The sequence below is a fragment of the Hyla sarda genome, chromosome 10 (genome assembly GCF_029499605.1).
Source record: "Hyla sarda isolate aHylSar1 chromosome 10, aHylSar1.hap1, whole genome shotgun sequence".
Taxonomy (NCBI): domain Eukaryota; kingdom Metazoa; phylum Chordata; class Amphibia; order Anura; family Hylidae; genus Hyla; species Hyla sarda.
Genome location: NC_079198.1, coordinates 129678591 through 129703898, shown reverse-complemented (window position 1 = coordinate 129703898; position 25308 = coordinate 129678591). Strand labels below are relative to the sequence as shown.

The 25308-nt window shown below is 45.7% G+C and overlaps 1 protein-coding gene across 1 annotated transcript in view; it reads right to left on the bottom strand.

Moving 5' to 3' along the window:
• Positions 1-18146: 18146 nt before the first annotated feature.
• LOC130293467 (somatostatin-2-like) overlaps positions 18147-25308 on the bottom strand; it is a 13248-nt gene continuing 6086 nt past the window's right edge. The window contains exon 2 of the mRNA XM_056542170.1: positions 18147-18487. Within this exon, the coding sequence (XP_056398145.1) occupies positions 18287-18487 (201 nt within the window). The 3' untranslated portion in view covers positions 18147-18286. The remainder of the gene's footprint in view (positions 18488-25308) is intronic.

The following is a 25308-nucleotide window of genomic DNA, read 5'->3' as shown; positions in this document are numbered from 1 at the left end:
TTGCGGGGGTCCTAGCAGCCGAAACCCCGAGTACCCCTTAAAGTCTCTTCTCACTCACTCACTACATCTCTGGTTCTCAGCGATATATACAGAGTTAGTACAGAACATGTGTAGGGACTAAGGATATAGGGACCGCTGTGGGGCAAGTCAGCTGGGAGTTGTATTCCTTTATCCCAAACCCAATCCTCAGGGTCCACCAACATCTTTTTTTTTATGGTTACTCAATTGGAATAGAACTGGGACAAAATCTAATCCTGGACTATTGGTGGTCTTGAGAACTGGGACAAAATCTAATCCTGGACTATTGGTGGTCTTGAGAACTGGGATAAAATCTAATCCTGGACTATTTATTGGTGGTCTTGAGGACTGGGATAAAATCTAATCCTGGACTATTGGTGGTCTTGAGGACTGGGATAAAATCTAATCCTGGACTATTGGTGGTCTTGAGGACTGGGATAAAATCTAATCTTGGACTATTGGTGGTCTTGAGAACTGGGACAAAATCTAATCCTGGACTATTGGTGGTCTTGAGGACTGGGATAAAATCTAATCCTGGACTATTGGTGGTCTTGAGGACTGGGATAAAATCTAATCCTGGACTATTGGTGGTCTTGAGGACTGGGATAAAATCTAATCCTGGACTATTGGTGGTCTTGAGGACTGGGATAAAATCTAATCCTGGACTATTGGTGGTCTTGAGGACTGGGATAAAATCTAATCTTGGACTATTGGTGGTCTTGAGAACTGGGACAAAATCTAATCCTGGACTATTGGTGGTCTTGAGGACTGGGATAAAATCTAATCCTGGACTATTGGTGGTCTTGAGGACTGGGATAAAATCTAATCCTGGACTATTGGTGGTCTTGAGAACTGGGACAAAATCTAATCCTGGACTATTGGTGGTCTTGAGGACTGGGATAAAATCTAATCCTGGACTATTGGTGGTCTTGAGGACTGGGATAAAATCTAATCCTGGACTATTGGTGGTCTTGAGGACTGGTTTAAGATATGATGTGTCACGTAGCAGGGTGGTTTAGCCAACTCGATGTTCCCTGTAACCCAAATACCCCTGTATGCAAAGTGCAGGAATGAGACCTCTGCACTCTAGGATTCTGTGGAACAACTTTAGCACAGTTTGAAATGTTACAGTTTTTTGAGCCAGATTAATGGATATTTGGTCACTGTCCCTTTTAAATGTTGCTGTTATAGCAGCTTTACTGAATTTAGCGATCTCGGAGATGTGTACTGATTCACATGTCATATGTTCTTCAGTTGACTGAAACTTCTGATGGGGATCTTGACAGGTTGGCTTACTGTGGTGGAACATGTAGACTTTTCTTTACTTGGCCGGAAAATATTTCATGACGCAATAGTGACGCAGCAACAACTCTGACCAGACGCCAATGAAGAGATTGGTGCATTGCAGAAAGCTCCTTGGTCAATGTTGCTCCAAACCATCACTGGCACTAAATAGTTTGGTTCCACCCCTTCTCCTGGGAGAGGGAGATTGATCTAGGGACTTCTCTCACAATCATTGGTTGGGAGCATCACATGACCAAGGCATGAAAGCCTTGCAGCATGTCTGGAAGATGACCAACGCAATAGGTAAGTAGAACCCCCCCCCCCCCCCATACACCTACTAAACTATCAGCCAATCAGCTGCTGCCTGGGAAAAATATTCTGCAATAAACATACACAAATAAGTAATAGATAAAAATGTATAGAAGCATACAGATACAAGTGTGGTGATTCTGGGGAGAATGATGTAATACACAGTTTGTGATGCCAGAGCACCGTTAACCTTCACGTTCTGAGGTTGAGATAGCTCTCCGGGGCCAAGTGTGGGAAACATAATGACCACGATACGAGGTTACGGATAACTATCTTTACTGAGACAGGAAGGTTGTTAAATCCTTCACAGTACAGATTTGGCTGCAGGCTGTGAACTTCTTCTCATACTAAGGCCTTCTCCGATCACCTCAGATTTCTATTCGCACTTATCCACACTATTCCTCAGCACTCTCAGCATGATGGGAGTTGAAGTTTTGCAAAATCTGGAGGGCCACAGTTTAAGACCACTAATCTAACCCATTAGAACTATGTCCCTTATTTGCAGGGTCTAAATACTGCCCGACTGCTCCACCTGGGACTTCTGTACCATCTTTGGTGGTGCTACATAACCAGTTTGGCTGGAAAACGTTGCGGCTCTGCATTTCGTCCTCTCCCATAAAGTTTGGAGACCGCTGGTCTATTGGAACGAGATGTCCCAAAGACTTAAACATAGGGCCGAGACTTAACTTGTTTTACCAATCGGTTGGAGTCTAAACACTGAGACCTCAACCAACCAAAACCTTTGATGGGTTTCTACAAGATGTCAAAAGTTTTTTGAAACAATGGCGACCAATTAAAGTGAACACATTGAGGCTACATTCACCCTTCAGAATCTCCCCATCTGGATTCTGTCACCAAACAGACACCGCCAAGCACCGCACTGGCACATGGACATGTTCAGAATTTAAAGGGATACTCCACTGGAAAACATTTTTTTAATATCAACTTTGACCAGAAAGTTAAACAGATATGTAAATTACTTCTATTTAAAAATCTTACTCCTTCCAGTACTTATCAGCTGCTGGATGCCCCAGAGGAAGTTCTTTCCTTTTTGAATTTCCTTTCTGTCTGACCACAGTGCTCTCTGCTGACACCTCTGTCCATGTCAGGAACTGTCCAGAGCAGGAGAGGTTTGCTATGGGGATTTGCTCCTGCTCTGGACAGGTCCTAAAATAAACAGAGGTGTCAGCAGAGAGCACTGTGGTCAGACAGAAAGGAAATTCAAAAAGAAAAGAACTTCCTCTGGAAAACACAGCAACTGATAAGTACTGAAAGGATTAAGATTTTTAACTAGAAATAATTTACAAATCTGTTTAACTTTCTGGCTCCAGTTGATATAAAAATCATGTTTTCCAGTGGAGTACCCCTTTAAAGACATTGGGACAATGCTGAGATGGAATCACATCGTATCCATGCTGTGCCCCTTTCTATGCCACGTTGGGCACATCTCCCATAATCCACTATATTTAGCAGCCCAGGGTTCAGCGAGGTTCCAGCTCTCAGAATACATCCCTAATATCACTTGATGATGCGCAGGCCATAGACGGCAGACGCTTCTGCAGATTTTAATCTGTCCCTGGTCTCCCTTAAAGGGCACACGCTGGGCGCAGGTACACGCTCAGGATTTAATTGTTGAGGCTATTTATGGCTACAAAGGCAGCGAAAATAAAGAGACGGCGTCTCCCCAAAGGCTGAAGATAAGAAAGTCAAGTCACGCATAAAAAGTGACCTGGAAATCGTTCACCGTGATAAAGGACAATGAGACAAAAGTGGGCGAGCGAGTTTATGGGCGATGTCATGACCCACAAGGTTGGGGAGGGTGAAACGATAGAATAAAGTTATTATGGAGGTGAAGAAAGAAAGATCTGTCCTCTGTAAAGCGTTCCTGCCATAGCACAGAACAGATAAAGCTTCTATATGTTACTCACTAGGTCAGGCAGAAGCTTTACATGTCTTTTTTATATGTCTAGCTTCTGTATTTGGCTCACAAAGCCCTTTGTTCTGCTTCTCACTCATTCTGTCATCCACTGCTCGGGAAGGGGTGTGTCCTAGGCAAGCACTGAGCCCGCCCTCACTCACCATGCATTCACTTCCCCCCTGAGTCTGCTGTGCTGGGTCTCTTCATCCAATCACTGCAGGCTGTTCTGTAACCCCCTCCTCTTTTATGCAGAAGTCTGATAGGACAGGAGTGAGCACAGAGAAGTGATAGTCCCTCCGTCCTCACTTTCTGGACTTTTTTCCAGCCTGTGCTTTAGCTGGGACAAAGATGAAGCTGCAGCCGGACGACATTATGTTCTGGCTGGTATTTTTTATAAACCATGATATCTATAAAATGGCGATTAGATTTTTTTATGAAGTACAGATTACATAATTTAAAAAGTTTTTGATCTGACAGTGCCCATTTGATGCTTCTTAAAGGGGTACTCCGGAAAACTTTTTTTTTTTTTTTTTAAATCAACTGGTGCCAGAAAGTTAAACAGATTGGTAAATTACTTCTATTAAAAAATCTTAATCCTTCCAGTACTTATTAGCCGCTGAATACCACAGAGGAAATTGTTTTCTTTTTGGAACACAGAGCTCTCTGCTGACATCACAAGAACAGTGCTCTCTGCTGACATCTCTGTCCATTTTAAGAACTGTACAGAGTAGGAGAAAATCCCCTTTTAAAACATATACTGCTCTGGACAGTTCCTAAAATGGACAGAGATGTCAGCAGAGAGCACTGTGCTCGTGGTTTCAGCAGAGAGCTCTGTGTTCCAAAAAGAAAATAATTTCCTCTGTAGTATTCAGCAGCTAATAAGTACTGGAAGGATCATTTTTTTTTTTTTTTTTTAATAGAAGTCATTTACAAATCTGTTTAACTTTCTGGCACCAGTTGATTTAAAAAAAAAAAAAAAGTTTTCCACCGGAGTACCCCTTTAAATACTAAAGGTGCAACTTAACCAATAGTCATGATCCCCAGTAATATTTTTATTTGCAGTGCCACCTCTGACTTTGCTCCTCCTACCCTGTACATTGTCAGCCCTTACGGGCAGTGTCCTCTCTCCACCTGTGTATTCTGCCATTGCTTTTATTTTATTATACTTAGGTTAAATACTTAATGTATCACAACCCTATATCATATGTGCAGTACAAGAATAATACTGCTCAATGGCACACCATGTGGCCTGGAGTGGTATTGCAAGCCAATACGGAACATGGAACATTATCATTTTAATCCCCTTAATCTAAGTATTGACTTTTAGAGATGAGCGAACTTACAGTAAATTCGATTCGTCACGAACTTCTCGGCTTGGCAGTTGATGACTTTTCCTGCATAAATGAGTTCAGCTTTCAGGTGCTCCGGTGGGCTGGAAAAGGTGGATACAGTACTAGGAGACTCTTTCCTATGAATGTATCCACCTTTTCCAGCCCACCGGAGCACCTGGAGGCTGAACTAATTTATGCAGGAAAAGTCATCAACTGCCGAGCCGAGAAGTTCGTGACGAATCAAATTTACTGTAAGTTCGCTCATCTCTATTGACTTTATACCGTGTGTTGTGTATATAATCTTCCATCTCTTGTGGTGGCCAAGAATGTTAATGTCAGTCCGTACGATGTCTCCGCACATTGAAGCTGAGTCTTTCCCATAGCCGTGATCTGAATGAAAGGTAAGTTGTGGAGATCCCCCCGGTGAAGCTGGACCGCACCCCCACATTACAGAAGGCCGGGACACAGATGGTCGTGGGTTCAGTATCACAGCGGCCAAGAATCAGTCAGGCTTAAATGAAGATTAAACGGTGCATCAGGTGGAAAATTGCGAAGACAACTCGAGATACAGAATCGCGCAGCGTGACCACAGTAATTCTGAAATGGGATTTCTGTGATTATTCCCATAAGGTTTTGGCAGGAACCTTCCACTGCTTTAAAGGGGTACTCCGGTGGAAAACTTTTTTTTTAAATCAACTGGTGCCAGAAAGTTAAACAGGTTTGTAAATTACTTCTAATAAATAATCTTTACCCTTCCAGTACTTTTTAGCAGCTGTATGCTACAGAGGAAATTCTGTTCTTTTTGAATTTCTTTTTTGTCTTGTCCACAGTGCTCTCTGCTGACACCTGATGCCCGTATCAGGAACTGTCCAGAGCAGGAGAAAATCCCCATAGCAAACCTATGCTGCTCTGGACAGTTCCTGACACGGACAGTGGTGGCAGTAGAGAGCACTGTGGACAAGACAAAAAAGAAATAAAAAAAGAACAGAATTTCCTCTGTAGTATACAGCTGCTAATAAGTCCAGGAAGGGTAAATATTTTTTAATAGAAGTGATTTACAAATCTGTTTAACTTTCTGGCACCAGTTGACTTATAAAGACCCCCCCAAAAAATGTTTTCCATCGGAGTACCCCTTAAACCCCTTAAGGACCCTTGACGTTCACGTACGTCATGACACCCTGGTACTTGAGGACCCATGACGTACGCGTACGTCATGGAGAATTCCGGTCCCCGCCGCGCGCCGGACGGGGATCGGACTGGGATGTCTGCTGAAATCATTCAGCAGGCATCCCGTGCAAATGCCCAGGGGGTCATCAGATCCCCCCCCCCCCCATGTCGGCGTTCGCGACAAATCGCAGGTGAATTCACACCTGCGATTTGTGCAATTCCGGGTCATATGGGTCTATAGTGACCCGGAAAATAAGGGGGATTGGGGTTGTCCAAGACACCTACGATCCCCCTGAAGGGATAGGAGTGAGGTGGCAGGGGTGCCACCCCTCCTATCCCTGCTATTGGTCGTATAGACGCGACCACCAATAGTAGATCGGGGCGGGGGGGTTAACTTTCGGTTTCCCCGTTCTGCCCACCCACTGTAGGCGGGGCAGAACGGCGAAACCAAGGGGGACCGGCACCGAAGTGCAAAACTACAACTCCTAGCATGCCCACACAGCTGTTTGCTCCTGCTCTGGACAGTTCCTGACATGGACAGAGGTGTCAGCAGAGAGCACTGTGGTCAGACAGAAAGGAAATTCAAAAAGAAAAGAACTTCATGTGGATCATATAGCAGCTGGAAGGAGTAAGATTTTTTAATAGAAGTAATTTACAAATCTGTTTAACTTTCCGGCACCAGTTGATTTAAAAAAAACATATATATATATGTGTGTTTTTCAGGGGAGTACCCCTTTAAGTGCTGTTCTCGGGTCTCTTCTGCACTCCCATAGAAATAAATGGAGTGCGTGCCGTCTGCTGCAGGCGCTCCTCACTGAGAACCAGGTCCCGTTCTGGAGATGGTGTTGGGTCCCAGCCATCGGACCCCCCGCAATCAACTACTTATCCCCAATCATGGGTATAGAGCAGTGGTCTTCAACCTGCGGACCTCCAGCAGTTGCAAAACTACAACTCCCAGCATGCCCGGACAGCCGATGGCCGGGCATGCTGGGAGTTGTAGTTTTGCAACATCTGGAGGTCCGCAGGTTGGAGACCACTGGTATAGGTGGTATAAGTTAATTGGGGATGGATTTCTCCTTTAAAGGGGTATTCCAGGAAAAAACTTTTATATATATATATATATATATATATATATATCAACTGGCTCCGGAAAGTTAAACAGATTTGTAAATTACTTCTATTAAAAAATCGTCATCCTTTCAGTACTTATGAGCTTCTGAAGTTGAGTTGTTCCTTTCTGTCTAAGTGCTCTCTGATGACACGTGTCTCGGGAACCGCCCAGTTTAGAAGCAAATCCCCATAGCAAACCTCTTCTACTCTGTGCAGTTCCCGAGACAAGCAGAGGTGTCAGCAGAGAGCACTGTTGCCAGACAGAAAACAACAACTCAACTTCAGCAGCTGATAATTATTGGAAGGATTAAGATTTTTTAATAGAAGTAATTTACAAATCTGTTTAACTTTCTAGAGGCAGTTGATGTAAAAAATAAAAAGTTTTTACCTGGAATACCCCTTTAAGATTTCAGCATCTTAAGAACCAGAACTCTGGTGTTCATTGTTGTGAGGTCTAGAGGAGAAGATGTCGGGTCTCAGTGTTTGTCGTGGGTGAAGTAGCAGAGCCGGGAAGCCATCCCTGACTTGTTACGGGTGAGGACAGGGACACGGCGCTCCATGATATCAGATTAATCTCTATTTGCCGGTAAACGGGGATATAATGGGCTGAGATGTGACCTGATGGATGAATGCCGAGGGGCGCAGGCGGCGGCTCACCCCTCATCATTCTTCCGTTTTTAGGACTTGTAGTTATTACGGCTTTTGTCTATTGTTATTGCCGCTGTAATTGTATTATCTGTTATCTTAAAGGGGAACTACGCATCCAGTAAATAATGGTTCTCCTTTGTAGGACGGACCTAACTTTTCAGTATTCTTTGGGTATCAATTCTTTACATTCCGTAGAAACCTTTGTTTTTCATCCCGAGAGACAAAAAGCTGGGTTGGTCATGTGACGGACAAAAAGATGGATGCCCGGGGTAACTATCTACCAGGGTGCAGAAGCCGGAGGGCCATGATGCATTTGATGCACGCTCACTAGTCCTACAGCGCTATCTGTTTTATTTCAGCACAGCTACTGTAACTGGGTCAGGTGATCACCAGTCTGACCTAGAAAAAATCACAGTGCTTAATGTGTTAGAGGAAGTGGTCAGTCCTGGGTCAGCTGACTTCCTGTGATCTACAGCAGAGGTCTCCAAACTGCGGCCCTCCAGATGTTGCAAAACTACAATTCCCAGCATGCCCGGACAGCCTTTGGCTGTCCGGGCATGCTGGGAGTTGTAGTTTTGCAGCATCTGGAGGGCCGCAGTTTGGAGACCACTGATCTACAGGATGGCATCAGATTGCTCATGGCAGCTCCCACACCCCTCCCAGCTCTCATCTGTATACTGCTGCTGCTTATATCTCTGTGATCAGACTATATAGTAGTTATACACCTCTCCTCCCAGCTCTATCTGTATTCTGCTGCTATCTCTATGTGATCAGACTATATAGTAGTTATACACCTCTCCTCCCAGCTCTATCTGTATACTGCTGCTATCTCTATGTGATCAGACTATATAGTAGTTATACACCTCTCCTCCCAGCTCTATCTATCTGTATACTGCTGCTATCTCTATGGGATCAGACTATATAGTAGTTATACACCTCTCCTCCCAGCTCTATCTATCTGTATACTGCTGCTATCTCTATGGGATCAGGATGTATAGTAGTTATACACCTCTCCTCCCAGCTCTATCTATCTGTATACTGCTGCTATCTCTATGGGATCAGGATGTATAGTAGTTATACACCTCTCCTCTCAGCTCTATCTGTATACTGCTGCTGACATTTCTAGATGATCAGGATATATAGTAGTGATAAACCTCCCCTCCAGCTCTATCTGTATACTGCTGCTGCTTTCTCTATGGGATCATAATATATGGTAGTTGTACACCTCCCCCTCCAGCTCTATCTGTATACTGCTGCTGTTATCTTTATGGAAACAGAATATAAAATAGTTAGACTACTATATATATATATCTCTGAAATCTTGCATTCCTCACAAACTTATCATCGCAAACATTTTTTCTGATCCAGATTTGATATATTAGTATAGGGCAGTGGTTTCCAAACTATGGACCTCCCGATGTTGCAATACTACAACTCCCAGCATGCCCGGGCAGCCAACGGCTCTTTAATGTGGACCCTGAAACCATTTATGAATGTATCGCCTCCTCACGCTTCTTACTTTACATTATTTAGCCCTTTGGCGTCTTTTTCCATGTAAATCGGGTGTTCAGTGCACTGTTCTCCTGTGGTTCCTGTGATGGGGGGTCCTGGATGTCCTCCGTGTCTCTCACATGTGGATTATGTATGGGGGGGGGGGGGGGGGGGGTAATTATAAATTACACAAATCACATGACTTTGATTGGAGATCGTCCTGACATTGATGCTGTTTAAAAATAAGTATTCACCTCCCCAAACTGAAGGTTATCAGATTCCTCTGGTGTATTCTCCGTTCCTTCACTATTGACCTATTCCCCCTTTGGTAATGTAGCTCTCTTTACGCCTTTGCAGAATGGCGCGCTTCCCGTTATATTACTCTCAGCCACATTGCTTCCTACTACTCCAAAAATACCCACGGCCCACCTTCTCGGGATAGATGTATGGATGTTGTACATTTCTTAGTAAAAGTAGCCTGTAGACGTCTTCAAAGGAAAACTCCAGCCAAAATTAAAGGGGTATTCCGGCCCCAAAACATCTTATCCCCTATCCAAAGATAAGGGATAAGATGTCTGATCGTGGGGGTCCTGCCGCTGGGGACCCCCGCAATCTAAGATACAGCACCCACCTGTGAGTACTACAGGAAGCACTGGAAGCTCTCAGGGTTTTGCCTCCCTACCATGGAGACGGAGTATCGTGACGTCACACCCCCTCCCATAGACTTGAATTGAGGGGGCGGGGCGTGACATCACACGAGGCGGAGTCGTGACATCACGATACTCCGTCCCCGTGGTCCGGAGGCATAACACTATCGTGATGTCATGGCCGTCACGCCCCCTCCCATAGACTTGAATTGAGGGGGCGGGGCGTGACATCACACGGGGGTGGAGTTGTGACATCACGATACTCCGTCCCCGTGGTCAGGAGGCATAACACTGAAAGCCTCCAGCGCTTCCGGCAGTGCTTATAGGTGGGTGCTGCATGCTAAATTGCGGGGGTCCCCAGCGGCGGGACCCCCGCAATCAGACATCTTATCCCCCATCCTTTGGATAGGGGATAAGATTTCTTGGAGCCGGAGTACCCCTTTAACGTATCCCCTGTTCTGTGTATAGGGGATAGGTAGCTAACTGCGGGGGTCCTAGCAGTGTGAACGGGACCGGGCTGCCGACCTCACATGCTCCATTCATTCATTTCTATGGGAGCGATGATAATGACATGAGTGCTGCACCCGAGTACAGCGCTCTCATAGAAAAGATTAGAGCGCATGCTGTCTGCAGCACACACTCCTCATTGAGCGCCAGGTCCCGTTCCGGAGACTGCAGGGGATCCCAGTGGTCGGACCCCCCGCGATCAACTACTTATCCCCTATCCTGGGGATACGTTTATTTTTACTGGATTTCTCCTTTAATGCATAGAGCATGCATTTACACCCTGTGCCCGCTATGGGCCTTTAAAGGGGTACTCCACTGGAAAAACTTTTTTTTTTTTTTTTTAAATCAACTGGTGCCAGAAAGTTAAACAGATTTGTAAATTATTTATATTTAAAAATCTTAATACTTCCAGTACTTATCAGATGCTGTATGCTCCACAGGAAGTTATTTTCTTTTTGAATTTCCTTTCTGTCTGACCACAGTGCTCTCTGCTGACACCTCTGTCCATATCAGGAACTGTCCAGAGCAGGAGAGGTTTGCTATGGAGATTTGCTCCTACTCTAGACAGTTCCTAAAATGGACAGAGGTGTCAGCAGAGAGCAGTGTGGTCAGACTGAAAGGAAATTCAAAAAGAAAAGAACTTCCTGTGGAGCATACAGCAGCTGATAAGTACTGGAAGGATTAAGATTTTTAAATAGAAATAATTTACAAAACTGTTTAACTTTCTGGCCCCAGTTGATTTAGAAAAAAAATGTTTTCCAGTGGAGTACCCCTTTAAAACAAGCCCAAGAGCTGAGCTCACTTTGATGCCGGTGAGTAACAGCTGCTATCAGCCAGTACTCACCGCTCATACCAGACATCGGTGATCAAAGTCCATCGCAGGATCCTAAAGTTAAAGGGGTACTCTGAAGAAGAAAAAAACCTTTTCAAATCAACTGGTTCCAGAAAGTTAAACATATTTGAAAATTACATCTATTTAAAAATCTTAATCCTTCCAGTACTTATCAGCTGCTGTATGCTCCAGAGAAAGTTGTGTAGTTCTTTCCAGTTTGACCACAGTGCTCTCTGCTGCCACCTCAATCCATGTCAGGAACTGTCCAGAGCAGGAGCAAATCCCCATAGGAAACCTCTTCTCCTCTGGACAGTTCCTGACATGGACTTAGGTGGCAGCAGAGATCACTGGGGTCAGACTGGAAAGAACAACTTCCTCTGTAGTATACAGCAGCTGATAAGTACTGGAAGGATTAAGATTTTCATATAGGTTAAAGATCTGTAAAACTTTCTGGCACCAGTTGATTTGAAAATAAATAAATAAATAACTATATAAAAAACTATATATATATATATATATGTATATATATACAGAGTACCCCTTTAACTTAGCAATAGAATGGGGGTAAGTCACTACTAGATCCCAGTTCTTCTGATGTCAAATTTTGGGGGGGGGGGGACTTTTCCTATGCTGATGTATCCTGTAGAAGTCAACAACAACCTAATGTCTGTGGCAGTGTTTCCCAACCAGGGTGCCTCCAGCTGTTGCAAAACTACAACTCCCAGCATGCCCGGACAGCCGTTGGCTGTCCGGGCATGCTGGGAGTTGTAGTTTTGCAACAGCTGGAGGCGCTCTGGTTGGGAAACACTGACCTATACTATATACTGCTATATAGTCCACCATGCTGGGAGTTGCAGTTTTGCAACAGCTGGAGGCACCCCTGGTTGGGAAACACTGACCTATACTATATACTACTATATAGTCCATCATGCTGGGAGTTGCAGTTTTGCAACAGCTGGAGGCACCCCTGGTTGGGAAACACTGGTCTATGTTCAGGTAGGGGCTGCAGGGGGCACTAGAGTCATTGACTCCTATCTCGTGCAGCATTTCTTTCCACCATTTGATGTTTTTTTGCTATTTCTGGGGAGAAGGTGATTTTATCGATTGTTACTGTACGTCTCCATATCACAGGCCGCCGCGTTCCGGCTCCGCTGCTGTTCTTTTGTGACATTTCATCTCTCGGCTGTGAAATGTAATTAACAGCTTGGATGGTGGAGGGGGTGACAGGGGGCTCATCAGCTTCTCCCGGGGGCCATCAAGTCTCATTAGACATCCCACCCAGTGATGAGCGACAGAGTCACAGCTTGTTGGTTCTGCTTGAGATCCTACCGGGGACGTCAGAAAGAAGACGCTGGAAGGAGAACGAGAACGCGGTGCGATATCTTGGAACAAAACGGGCAACGTAGAGACAAGAAGAATTCTGTTTACATATTTTACGTAGCCACTGTTTCCATAAGAATTGAATGGGGGGGGGGGGGGGGGTTGCCCATAGCAACCAATCAGATCGCTTATTTCACTTTTGAAAAGGCCTCTGAAAAATGAAAGTAGCGATCTGATTGGTTGCTATGGGCAACTCAGCAACATTTCCTCTGTGCAGATTTTGATAAATCTCATACATAAAGTTTTTTCAAAAGTGAAAGAAGCGATCTGATTGGTTGCTATGGGCAACACAGCTACTTTTCCTCTGGACAGGTTTTGATAAATCTCCCCCCATGTGTTCCACAACTTTGATGGAGAACCGTAGACATGGTAGATTTAGGCTATGTTCACAGTTTCTGTGCGGACAGCTAGGACCGGTCGGAAATGGAATCTCATAGACGGCAATGCATTTCCTTGTGGAATCAGCAGAAAGAATAGGCATGTCTCTTCTTTCCGCGGACGTCGGAATTTCGGCGGCAGAAACATCTGGCATGGAAATTCTGCCGTGTAAACAGTGCAGGAGAATTCCATTAAAAACAATAGGACTCTGATGCAGCAGGTTGTCCGCACGGAATTCTTCTGCAGAATTCCACATGGATATTTCACCATGTGAACATGTGGCCTTAGGGTTCATTCAGTGGTTTGCGCTGTTGTCTTGCAGTACTGGGGTCCTGGGTTTGAATCTCACCAAGGACGACTTCTGCTATGAGTTGGTATGTTTTCCCTATGTTTGGGAGAACATACCACAAAACATACTGATAGGTGATAAACATATACAGAATATGAGCCGGAGCACTCACCCCTTTTTTTCAGGTTCTAGTAAGCTCGCCTCTTTGAATAGTAGTGGGGGAAGCGCTAGATGGTAGCGGGGGGGGGGTTCAGACGCTGGCCACGGACCGTATCACACCACTTGGCACTTCGTCAGACCGCACGAAGCGCCAAGCGGTGTGATACGGTCTGCGGCCAGCGTCTGAACACCCCCGCTACTATCTACCTCCTCCCCCACTACTATCTGAAGAGGACAGCATTTCGGAAGTTTACTGGAACATGAAGAAATGGGGTGGGTGCTCCGGCTCATATTCTGTGTATGTTTATAGTCCCAATGGACTTTATTTCTACGTGAGCACCATCCATAGTTCCTATTGTGGTTTTACAAGTGCATCCCAGGTGCGTTGACATTATTATTAGTGCAGGTGTTATTGCAGTGCCGGTGCCTTTTTGCCTTTTTGTCTTTGGACTGTTGGTGTACTGGGGACAGGGACTAATTTAAGTGTACAGCGCTGCAGAATCTGTGTGCGCTATGTAAATAAAGAATAATTTTATATCTGTCTATCCAGCGTAGTTCAACATTATGTATTGTTCTCTGTTATCAGCCATTAAAGGGGTACTCCGGCGGAAAACACTTTCTTTTAAATCAACTGCTGCCAGAAAGTTAAACAGATTTGTAAATGACTTCTATTAAAAAATCTTTACCCTTCCAGTACTTTTAAATGGGCACTGTCATCAACTTTTTTTTTTGATATTTTGTAGTACATACGTACTACAACATATCTCTAATATATTTTCATTTTTTTTTTTTTTTTTATTAATATGTTGTAATTTACGCTTGAAAACCGGCCACAAGCGGCAATCGGTCCGAATTAATTCAGCCTGCGCTTGCTCCCTGCCTGTCAATCAGACAGCGCATTGGCTCCCTGGCCTCACACGCCGGCCCCACCTCCCGGCATTTACATACTGCTGCTGCTACCTCAGGACTCTGCAGGACTCTAGGGTATGTCTTGGGGAAAGCAGGGTTTGGGGATTGGGGAGAGCGGGGTTCAGGGTTTTCAACGGGGGGGGGGGGGGAGTGAATGGGGTAGCCCCTAACTTATTGTTTTCAACACAGGGTGCCTCCAGCTGTTTCACCACTACAACTCCCAGCATGCCCTTACAGCCAATAGATGTCAGGGAAAGCTGGGAGTTGCAGTGGTGAAACAGCTGGAGGCACCCTGTAGAGATGAACTAAGGGCGGAAGTTAGCCCCCCCCAGCAGGCATCAGTGATGTTGCGCCTGCTGCGGAAGTCTGCCAGGTAGTGAGCACACTACCAGGCAGACATAAAGGCATTTTTAATATAGTAAAAAAAAAAAATTAAAGGCAGGGAGGGGGTTAGGGATAGATGGGCAATAGGCAGGGACATAAAAAATAAATAAATTTAAAAAAAGGATGGTGGGAGCTACTCTTCATGCAGCTGTATGCTCCAGAGGAAATTATTTTCTTATTGAATTTCTTTTTTGTCTTGTCCACAGTGCCCTCTGCTGACACCTGATGATTTTTGATATTTGATTCCTTATGCCAAATAAATGACTTTTGTAATTGGCTTCCATAAAAATAAAAAATAAAATACTTTTATGTTAGTTTTTCTGCTGTTTACTTATGGCCACCAGGTGTCTCCCTTCTTGGCCAGAACACATTCTGTCTGGTCTAAATCTCAGATTTTGGTCTCCTTCTTGTAATGGCAAAAGTCCAAACTCAGGAAGTGTTTCTCTGCACTGAGCTTGATTGACAGCTGCACAAAGCATCACTGAAAGATACACAGACTAAAAGCTAAACAGAGCCTCACTGAAAGTTACACAAACTAAAAGCTGCTGCACAGAGCCTGAGGTCTTTTATTCATCACAGCACTGCAACCATGTGAGGGCAGAAGTGGTCCCCCAGCAGGCTTCAGTGACGTCATGCCTGCTGGGAAACTCCCACTTTCTTCTGCTTGGAGATTGCACTATGTGAGCAAGAAGAAAGGTAAGATATAGAGCTTTCTAAAGCTATGGAATTTTTTCTAAGGGCGGGAGGGGTGTTAGCAGTAGTTAGGGAACATAGCCTGAGTTAGTTTAGAAAAGTTTATTTAGTGACAGGTACTCTTTAAGAGAGGTCAACTGCATTGTTCTTCAATGAGTGAATGATTGTAACTGCATTCTGCTCTCTACTTCCACCATGTCTGGATTACACATGTAAGACATGCATGGAAATTTTGTCACATGACCTTACCGAAGACTGGTTTCTATGTAGAAACTGCTAGAAGGTTCTGAGGGAGGCATCTCCAAAGTCCAACCCTCTCTCTCCAGAGGACTGGAACCAAACCCGTTGAGTAGCTTGGTCTTGTGTGTAGAGACGGCCTTCTACCTCCTGTTAGGTCATGTGACAAGATGGAGGATTAGGCCTAGGTCAGTCTACTGTTTCCAGTTAAAAATGCTGTAACCAAGCCCGGGCCCTGCCTCTGTACAAGCTCACCATTGTACCGTACTGCCTATGCAAAGTAGCTCTCTTCCAGTGCCACCTATTGGGGGGGGGGGGGGGGGGAGGGGGGTAGCATCTCTGAAAGCCCATATTTGGTCCCTGTCATGAAAATGATATTGAAAAAAGACTATTCCCACAATATACACAACTTACTATTATAGTGTTATCACAAATAGTACTGGCTTTAGTATGCTTCCAGACAGAAAGTTGTGTAGTCCTCTCATTGTCTGTGTAGTGTTGTCTCTAGCACCCTGGCTCCTCTCTCCTTCCAGGAAGTTGTGTAGTCCTCTCATTGTCAGTGTGGTGTTGTCTCAGCAGCTCCCAGGCTCCTCCCCCTCTCCTGACAGAAAGTTTTTTAGTCCTTTCCTTGTCTGTGTGGTATTGTCTCAGCAGCTCCCAGGCTCTTCCCTCTCTGCTGTCTCAGGAGATGTTCCAGGATCTTGACTCTGAGCTCCAGCCCCACCCCCTCAGTGATGTAATCACTGTCCCCTACAGCTTACATCTCCCTCTCATATACATATATGTACATATCTTTTTTGTGGACATTTAGAAAGAATAGGGCGTTTGGTTACACCATGCTGCCTTGTACTAAGCAATGTCACAGGCAGCTGAGCAGGCAGGGAATGTATACAGCAGGTGCTGCAACCTCACTGTGTGATAGTCTCCTGGGAAATGATAATGTTCTGCAACAGTTCTGGGTGGGTAACTGACAAGAGTGCTATGGGAGAGAAGTAGGCAGGGTAGGAGAACTGTGCATTATGGAACTTGTAGTACTGAAGTTGGGCAGACAGGTAAGCAATGCTAAATGCTACTGCTGCATTTTTATTTTATGTTTTACTTAACTTTGGAGTAACCCTTTAAACCAAGAGTCATATTTCATGGCTTTTAAAGGGGTACTCCGGCCCTAAGACATCTTATCCCCTATCCAAAGGATGCCGCTGGGGACCCCCGCAATCTTTCATGCAGCACCCCGCTATCGTCAGCTTCCAGAGCAAACATCGCTCCAGGTCTGATGAATCACGATCATGAGGCCGGAGTATCGTGACACCACAGCTCCGCCCCCATGTGATGTCACACTCCGCCCCCTCAATGCAAGCCTATGGGAGGGTGCGTCATGGCTGCCATGCCACCTTCCATAGGTTCATTGAGGGGGCAGAGCGTGATGTCACACGGGGGGGATGGGGGCGTGACGTCATGATACTCCGGCCCCATGATCCAAATGATAGGGGATAAGATGTCTGATCGCAGGGGTCCCACTACTGGGGACCCCCGCGAGCTCCCTGCTGCACCCGGTGTTCGTTTAGAGCGTTGGGAAAAGCGCCAGAGGCTCGTGAAGTCACGGACATGCCCCCTTAATGCAAGTCTATAGGAGGGGGCGTGGCCGTGACATCACGAACAGGGCGTGCCTGTGATGGCTGTCAAGCCCCCTCCTATAGACTTGCATTGAGGGGGTAGGGCCGTGATGTCACGAGCTGGGTGTGATCGTGACATCATGAGCCTCCACCCCGCATCCCCAGTCATCTGCCACGGACCAAAGCTCGCTCCGAGCACCAGATGTCTAAGGTGCCACAGCCGAGGTCGCGGGGGGGGGGGGGGGGGGTCCCCAGCAGCTGGACCCCTGTGATCAGACATCCTATCCCCTATCCTTTGGATAGGGGATAAAATGTCTAGGTGTGGAGTACCCCTTTAAAGTGGCCAAGCAGTGACCTGCAGGGTTTCTACCTCCAATAGGTGGCACCAGAGAGCAAACAGTTTTTCTTCTGGGAGAGAGCGACTTTGCATATTTTTTTCCCAGCATTGCATGGCCTGTAAGACTCATCAGTCTCATATCAAGTCAGTATTAATCTATTGTGTGAAAAGCACCATAAGTCCCAGCAAGGCAATGGGTTACACTGCATCTTCTCACTCTGCACCATACTTTTGCCCTGTTATCCCTAACCTGACGTCAATGTGTTGATTTACTCCCCGTGTCTGGCCCAGGAGAAGCTGTCCCCAACCTTGGGCCGTGTATTGGATAACGGTGCCCTGGCGTCACGGAGTGATAAGGTATTTCCCTACACCACCTGTGGTACAGCACCAGGATGTGGTCACGGCCCCTTTGTCCCCCTCGCTCCCCCCCCATTTTATCTTCTACCATATATCTATGTGATCAGGTGGATTCTGGGTAATTCACAATGAGACACAATACAAACTCTTATTGCTGGACGACTCTTTTGGTTTAATATGAAAATCCACAATGTGAATCCACAGGGAGACAATGAAGTGATATGTACAGTCCTGATCCGCTCACGCCATCTATACATTAAGAACCAGGTGGATCTGCTCGGTCGGTGACTAGCAGAGGGTGAACGTCTTCCAGAAGAAGTTTTTGCAGGGAGCTTTCCGCTCGCGTGGAGGAAACTTCAGGGAAGGGATCATCTTGGCGTCCAGGTTGTCGGCGGCGGCTCTTTCCATCTCTAGTGAGTTGCTCTCCGTACTGTCCGTCCATCCGGAGAGAAGCTTCAGGAGGAGATCTTCCTGGATCTTACCCAGGTCCTAGGACAGTAGACAAGTCAAGTATGGATGTCATTGATAAGAAAAACATGGCGGCTTTCACCAAAAACACCACCACTCATGTCCATTAGGGTTACCCCCCTGGCTGGTATTCTACCGACACAGCCGGTATTTATCCAACCAATCCTCCAACTCACGGAATGTTGCACCATATACTATGCCAGTGTTTCCCAACCAGGGCGCCTCCAGCTGTTGCAAAACTACAACGCCCAGCATGCCCTAACAGCCATTGGCTGTCCGGGCATGCTGGGAGTTGTAGTTTTGCAACAGCTGGAGGCACCCCTGGTTGGGAAACACAGACCTATACTATATACTCCAACATGCTGGGCGTTGTAGTTTTGCAACAGCTGGAGGCACTACTGGTTGGGAAACACTGACCTATACTATATACTACTATATAGTCCAACATGCTGGGAGTTGTAGTTTTGCAACAGCTGGAGGCACCCCTGGTTGGGAAACACAGACCTATACTATATACTCCAACATGCTGGGCGTTGTAGTTTTGCAACAGCTGGAGGCACTACTGGTTGGGAAACACTGACCTATACTATATACTACTATATAGTCCAACATGCTGGGAGTTGTAGTTTTGCAACAGCTGGAGGCACCCCTGGTTGGGAAACACTGACCTATACTATATAGTCCAACATGCTGGGAGTTGCAGTTTTGCAACAGCTGGAGGCGCCCCTGGTTGGGAAACTACTATATAGTCCAAAATGCTGGGAGTTGTAGTTTTCATTCGGGGCAGCTGCTGAGCCACAGGCTGTATCAGGGCATGCTGGGAGTTGTAGTTAGTAACTAACTGCAACTGCTACACTTAATTAAAATAAATAGTGATCAAAAAGTCACATCGAAACAAAAATGGTATCGGTAAAGACTACAGATCGGGGCGCAAAAAATTACCCTCATACAGGCCGTATAAGGAGAAATAAAAAGGACGCTCCGGCCCCCAGGGATGGTGAGGATGTGAAGTAATAAACTAGTCACAGCCGCACCCGTAAGTAGTCCTCTGGGCGGGGAGTTCCTCTCACCTAGTCCCGTTCTTCGGGCGGCAGCGACGCCCCCTCCGCTTGATTGATGGGCCGCGTCATCACTAGCTGAGAGGAGCTCCCCGCCCAGAGGACTACTTACGGACCCGGCGGTGACTAGTTTTACACTTTGCCAATAGGGTAAAATCTGATCATTGGTTCCCTTTAATTATGCAAATGAGTGTGTCCGGCATTTTTTTTTGCAAGAAAGGTGGCAACTCTAATGTCTATAGATTGTATCTGTCCCTGCCTCATAGGATGAGCTGCAATATCACTTACAGCCTATGGATAATGGTGGCGCTGTTCCTGGAATACAATAGTGTAAATCCAATATTAAGTCAAGTCAGGTCAAGTCATGACCTCTGCTAATCCCCTCAGTGTTTCACCTTTTAGCTAACACTATTAAAGGAGTACTCCAGAATAAGAAAATTGTCCACCATACTGCCAGCAGTAGGCTTAGCGGCAGTGTGATGTTTTCGGTGCCGGGGAGGAAAATGTCACACAGACGCTCAGCCTATCACTGGCCGAGTCGGGACTTTGCTGCGGCTGGTGATTGGCTGAGCACAATAGGACTCCCCGACCACCAGCAACCAGGAAGGGGATCGCGGCAGAGACCGGAGCCGGTTACCAGAGGCCCCGGGGGAGCGAAGGAAGGTATGTACATCTTTATTTTTTTACTGCTGGCAGTATGTGGGACAATTTTCCTATTCTGGAGTTCTCCTTTAACCTATGTCTAGTGCAGGGCCCGAGAGGGTGGGGCATGACACGCATATTATAAGTGAGAATCTCAATGCAATGCTCCGCCCCCTTCAGGTAGAAGTTAGTCCTGCTATCAGTAGAGACAATTCTAAACAATGCTCTGTGAGCTAAACAGCCTGGACTCCAGACTGATACATTGTACATAGCTAGTCCTGCTCTCAGCTGAGAAGTGATACAATTATATCCAGTCTAGACAATGCTCTGTGAGCTAAACAGCCCGGACTCCAGACTGATACATTGTACATAGCTAGTCCTGCTCTCAGCTGAGAAGTGATACAATTGTATCCAGTCTAGACAATGCTCTGTGAGCTAAACAGCCTGGACTCCAGACTGATACATTGTACATAGCTAGTCCTGCTCTCAGCTGAGAAGTATATACAATTGTATCCAGTCTAGACAATGCTCTGTGAGCTAAACAGCCTGGACTCCAGACTGATACATTGTACATAGCTAGTCCTGCTCTCAGCTGAGAAGTATATACAATTGTATCCAGTCTAGACAATGCTCTGTGAGCTAAACAGCCTGGACTCCAGACTGATACATTGTACATAGCTAGTCCTGCTCTCAGCTGAGAAGTATATACAATTGTATCCAGTCTAGACAATGCTCTGTGAGCTAAACAGCCTGGACCCCAGACTGATACATTGTACATAGCTAGTCCTGCTCTCAGCTGAGAAGTATATACAATTGTATCCAGTCTAGACAATGCTCTGTGAGCTAAACAGCCTGGACTCCAGACTGATACATTGTACATAGCTAGTCCTGCTCTCAGCTGAGAATTGATACAATTGTATCCAGTCTAGACAATGCTCTGTGAGCTAAACAGCCTGGACTCCAGAAGCTGCTACTGATGTGTTTAGCTCACAGAGCATTGTTTAGAACATATACAATTTTGTCAGCTGAGAGCAGGACTAGCTATGTACTATGTATCAGTCTGGAGTCCAGGCTGTTTAGCTCACAGAGCATTATTATCAGCAGGACTCGCTATATACAATGTATCAGTCTGGAGTCCAGGGTGTTTAGCTCACAGAGCATTATTATCAGCAGGACTAGCTAGATACAATGTATCAGTGGGGAGTCCAGGTTGTTTAGCTCACAGAGCATTATTATCAGCAGGACTCGCTATATACAATGTATCAGTCTGGAGTCCAGGCTGTTTAGCTCACAGAGCATTATTATCAGCAGGACTAGCTATATACAATGTTTCAGTCTGGAGTCCAGGCTGTTTAGCTCACAGAGCATTATTATCAGCAGGACTAGCTATATACAATGTTTCAGTCTGGAGTCCAGGCTGTTTAGCTCACAGAGCATTATTATCAGCAGGACTAGCTATATTTGGGTATGCAGCCTCTGAATAGAACCCACAGTTTCCTCATTCACTGACAGCTAAAATTGTCATTTAAATGGCGAAGAACTGAAACACGAAATCTATTCGCAAGTTATGGAACTTTTCATTCGTATTGGGATTAAACGCCACAAAGTGGAAAATCCCTTTAAGACGCCTGGTAAATAATATTGGGTGCTTCCTTTCTTACCCTAACATTGTCCACTGACGTCCTCTCCGAATCCCATTATCCGGATGCTTTATACAGCAGATTATAGCCGACGTCCCACATGGGCGCTACAACGGCCTCAATTTCACTATATAAATACGACATTCTGGTCTAGATTAACCGGAGTCAATTAGACGCACAGCGGGCGCCGCACGGTGGGAGGGGGGTGCTAATCGCCTACCAGCTGTTACCGCTCCGTACCTCAAATTATCTGCATCCCCCCAGAGATGGAGACGTATCATGGCAGACGTGACTCACGGAGTTAACTAATCTCCATTACTACTTTATTTTGGGGGGAAGGGGGGGGGGCTCGCCGCAGTTTGGGAGAGAAGTGGCGGGGAGAACATACAGACTCACTGCAGGTCATCCTGTGCTGGTGATACACTCCACATCAGTGTTTCTTCAACAAGTGCGCCTTTAGTTGTTGCAAAACTACAACTCCCAGCATGCCTTCGGCTGCCAGGGGAGAACATACAGACTCACTGCAGGTCATCCTGTGATCAGAAAGCTCGTGATACACGCTACTTCAGTGTTTCTTCAACAAGTGCACATCCAGCTGTTGCAAAACTACAACTCCCAGCATGCCCGGACAGCCTTCGGCTGTCCGGGCATGCTGGGAGCTGTAGATTTGCAACAGCTGGAGGCACACTCGTTGGGGAAACACTGCACTAGACATATGTCCTCAGGACCAACCAACCCAACAAGATAAAGATCGGGCATGTTGGGTTTCACTGCTTGATCTTTTTTGTTCTTGGGAGATAGGCCGCCACCGGTGGAGCCTGGAAGGTGCGGAGGTGTCTGGCAGCATTTCCAGCATTTCCTTTTGCCTCATTTGAAAACATGTTGGCACTAGGAACGCTCTCCATAGATGGCAATGCATTTCTGAGCGGATTGCACAGAAAGGATCGACAAGTCGCGGAAATTCCACCTTGTGCGCGGTGCAGCAAAATCCCTCTGAAAACAATGGGACTCTGCTGCAACGGGATTTCCTAACTGAATTTTTCCTGCCGGATTCCGCTACGAAATTCATTGGTGTAAATGACGGCTTAGGCTTTGTTCAAACGGATGAATGTCAACCTGGAAAATTTTCGGACGGACATTTGGTAGAAAGCGGACGCTGGCAGAACACGCTGGCACTAGGACCGCTCGGAAATGCGCTGTCATGGCAATGCATTTCCGACAGGAATTTTCCAATACGAATTTTCGCATTAAAAAAAGTGAACGAACATAGCGAATATGCCAATTTTGCAAACATCTAACAAATAATTGTCAATATATTCGCGAAATATCGCAAATTCGAATATGGCCCCTGACGCTCATCACTAATGGGTATATAGGGAGAGGTATTGGCAATAGAGAGAAGTGCTCATGGGTGTATAGGGAGAGGTATTAGCAGTAGAGGGAAGTGCTCATGGGTGTATAGGTAGATGTATAAGTAGTAGAGAGGGAAGTGCTTATGGTTATATAAGAGAGGTATTAGCAGTAAAGAGAAGAGCTCATGGGTGTATAGGGAGAGGTATTAATAGTAGAGAGGGAAGTGCTCATGGGTGTAGAGGGAGAGGTATTAGCAGTAGAGAGGGCATTGCTCATGGGTGTATAGGGAGAGGTATTAGCTGTAGAGAGGGAAGTGCTCATGGGTGTATAGGGAAAGGTTTTAGCCTTAAAGAGGGAAGTGCTCATGGGTGTATAGGGAGAGGTATTAGCAGTAGAGACAGGTATTAGCAGCAGACAGGGAAGTGCTCATGGGTGTATAGGAAGAGTTATTAGCAGTAAAGGGAAGAGCTCATGGGTGTATAGGGAGAGGTATGAGCAGTAGAGAGAGAAGTGCTCATGGGTGTATTGGGAGAGGTATTAGCAGTAGAGAGGGAAGTGCTCATGGGTGTATAGGGAGAGGTATTAGCAGTAGAGAGGGAAGTGCTCATTGGTTTATTTGGAGAGGTATTAGCAGTAGAGAGGGAAGTGCTCATAGGTGTATAATGAGAGGTATTAGCAGTAGAGGGAAGTGCTCATGGGTGTGTAGGGAGAGGTACCAGTTGTAGAGGGAAGTGACACTGATGGTAGCTTCTAGTAATACAAGTGTGAACAGTCTCTAGAAAATTTGGATGCTATGACTATTTCTACTGCAATGATACATGATCAGAGAGAGAGGGAAGTGCTCATGGGTGTATAGGGAGAGGTATTGGCAGTAGAGAGAAGTGCTCATGGGTGTATAGGGAGAAGTATTGGCAGTAGAGAGGGAAGTGCTAATGGGTGTTTAGGGAGAGCTATTAGCAGTAGATAGGGAAGTGCTCATGGGTGTATATGGAGAGGAATTAGCAATAGAGATAAAAATGCTCATGGGTGTTTGGGTAGAGGTATTAGCAGTAGAGAGCAAAGTTCTCATGAGTGTACAGGAAGAAGTATTAGCAGTAGAGGGAAGTGCTCATGGGTGTATAGGGAGATATATTAGCAGTAGAGAGGGAAGTGCTCATGGGTGTATAAGGGAGGTATTAGCAGTAGAGGGACATGCTCATGGGTGTATAGGGAGAGGTATTGGCAGTAGAGAGAAGTGCTCATGGGTGTATAGAGAGAGATATTGGCAGTAGAGAGGGAAGTGCTAACGGGGTGTATAGGGAGAGGTATTAGTAGTAGAGAGGGAAGTGCTCATGGGTATATAGGGAGAGGTATTAGCAGTAGAGATGGAAGTGCTCATGGGTGTATAGGGAGAGGTATTAGTAGTAGTGAGGGTAGTGCTCATGGTGTATAGGAAGAGGTATTATCAATAGAGTGAAGTGCTCATTGGTGTATTAGGAGAGGTATGAACAATAGAGAGGGAAGTGTTCTTGGGTGTATACGGAGAGGTATCAGCAGTAAAGGGAAGTGATCATGGGTATATAGGGAGAGGTATTAGCTTAAGAGGTAAGTGCTCATGGTATATGGGGAGAGGTATTAGCAGTAGTGGGAAGTGTTCATGGGTGTGTAGAGAGAGGTATTAGCAGTAGAGATGGAAGTGCTCATGGGTGTATAGGGAGAGGTATTAGCAGTAGAGAGAGGGAAGTACTTATGGGTGTATAGGGAGAGGTATTAGCAATAGAGAGAGGGAAGTACTTATGGGTGTATAGGGAGAGGTATTAGCAATAGAGAGAGGGAAGTACTTATGGGTGTATCGGGAGAGGTATTAGCAGTAGAGAGGGAATGCTCATGGGTGTATAGGAAGAGGTATTAGCCATAGAGGGAAGTGCTCATGGGTGTATAGGAAGTAATACAATTGTGAACAGTCTCTTGTCTTTAGAAAAGTTGGATGACAATCACTATGACTACTTCCACTGCAGTGATACATGATCAATTCCTAAATTACCTTAAATTTAGGCATTTGTTATTCAGTGGTCTGGGAAAGTTAGGTAAAAACCCCTGGGAGATACTGGTTGTCACCATACCCCAACCTTGTGAATGTCCAATCCATACAGGGAAAGCTGGGTAGTAA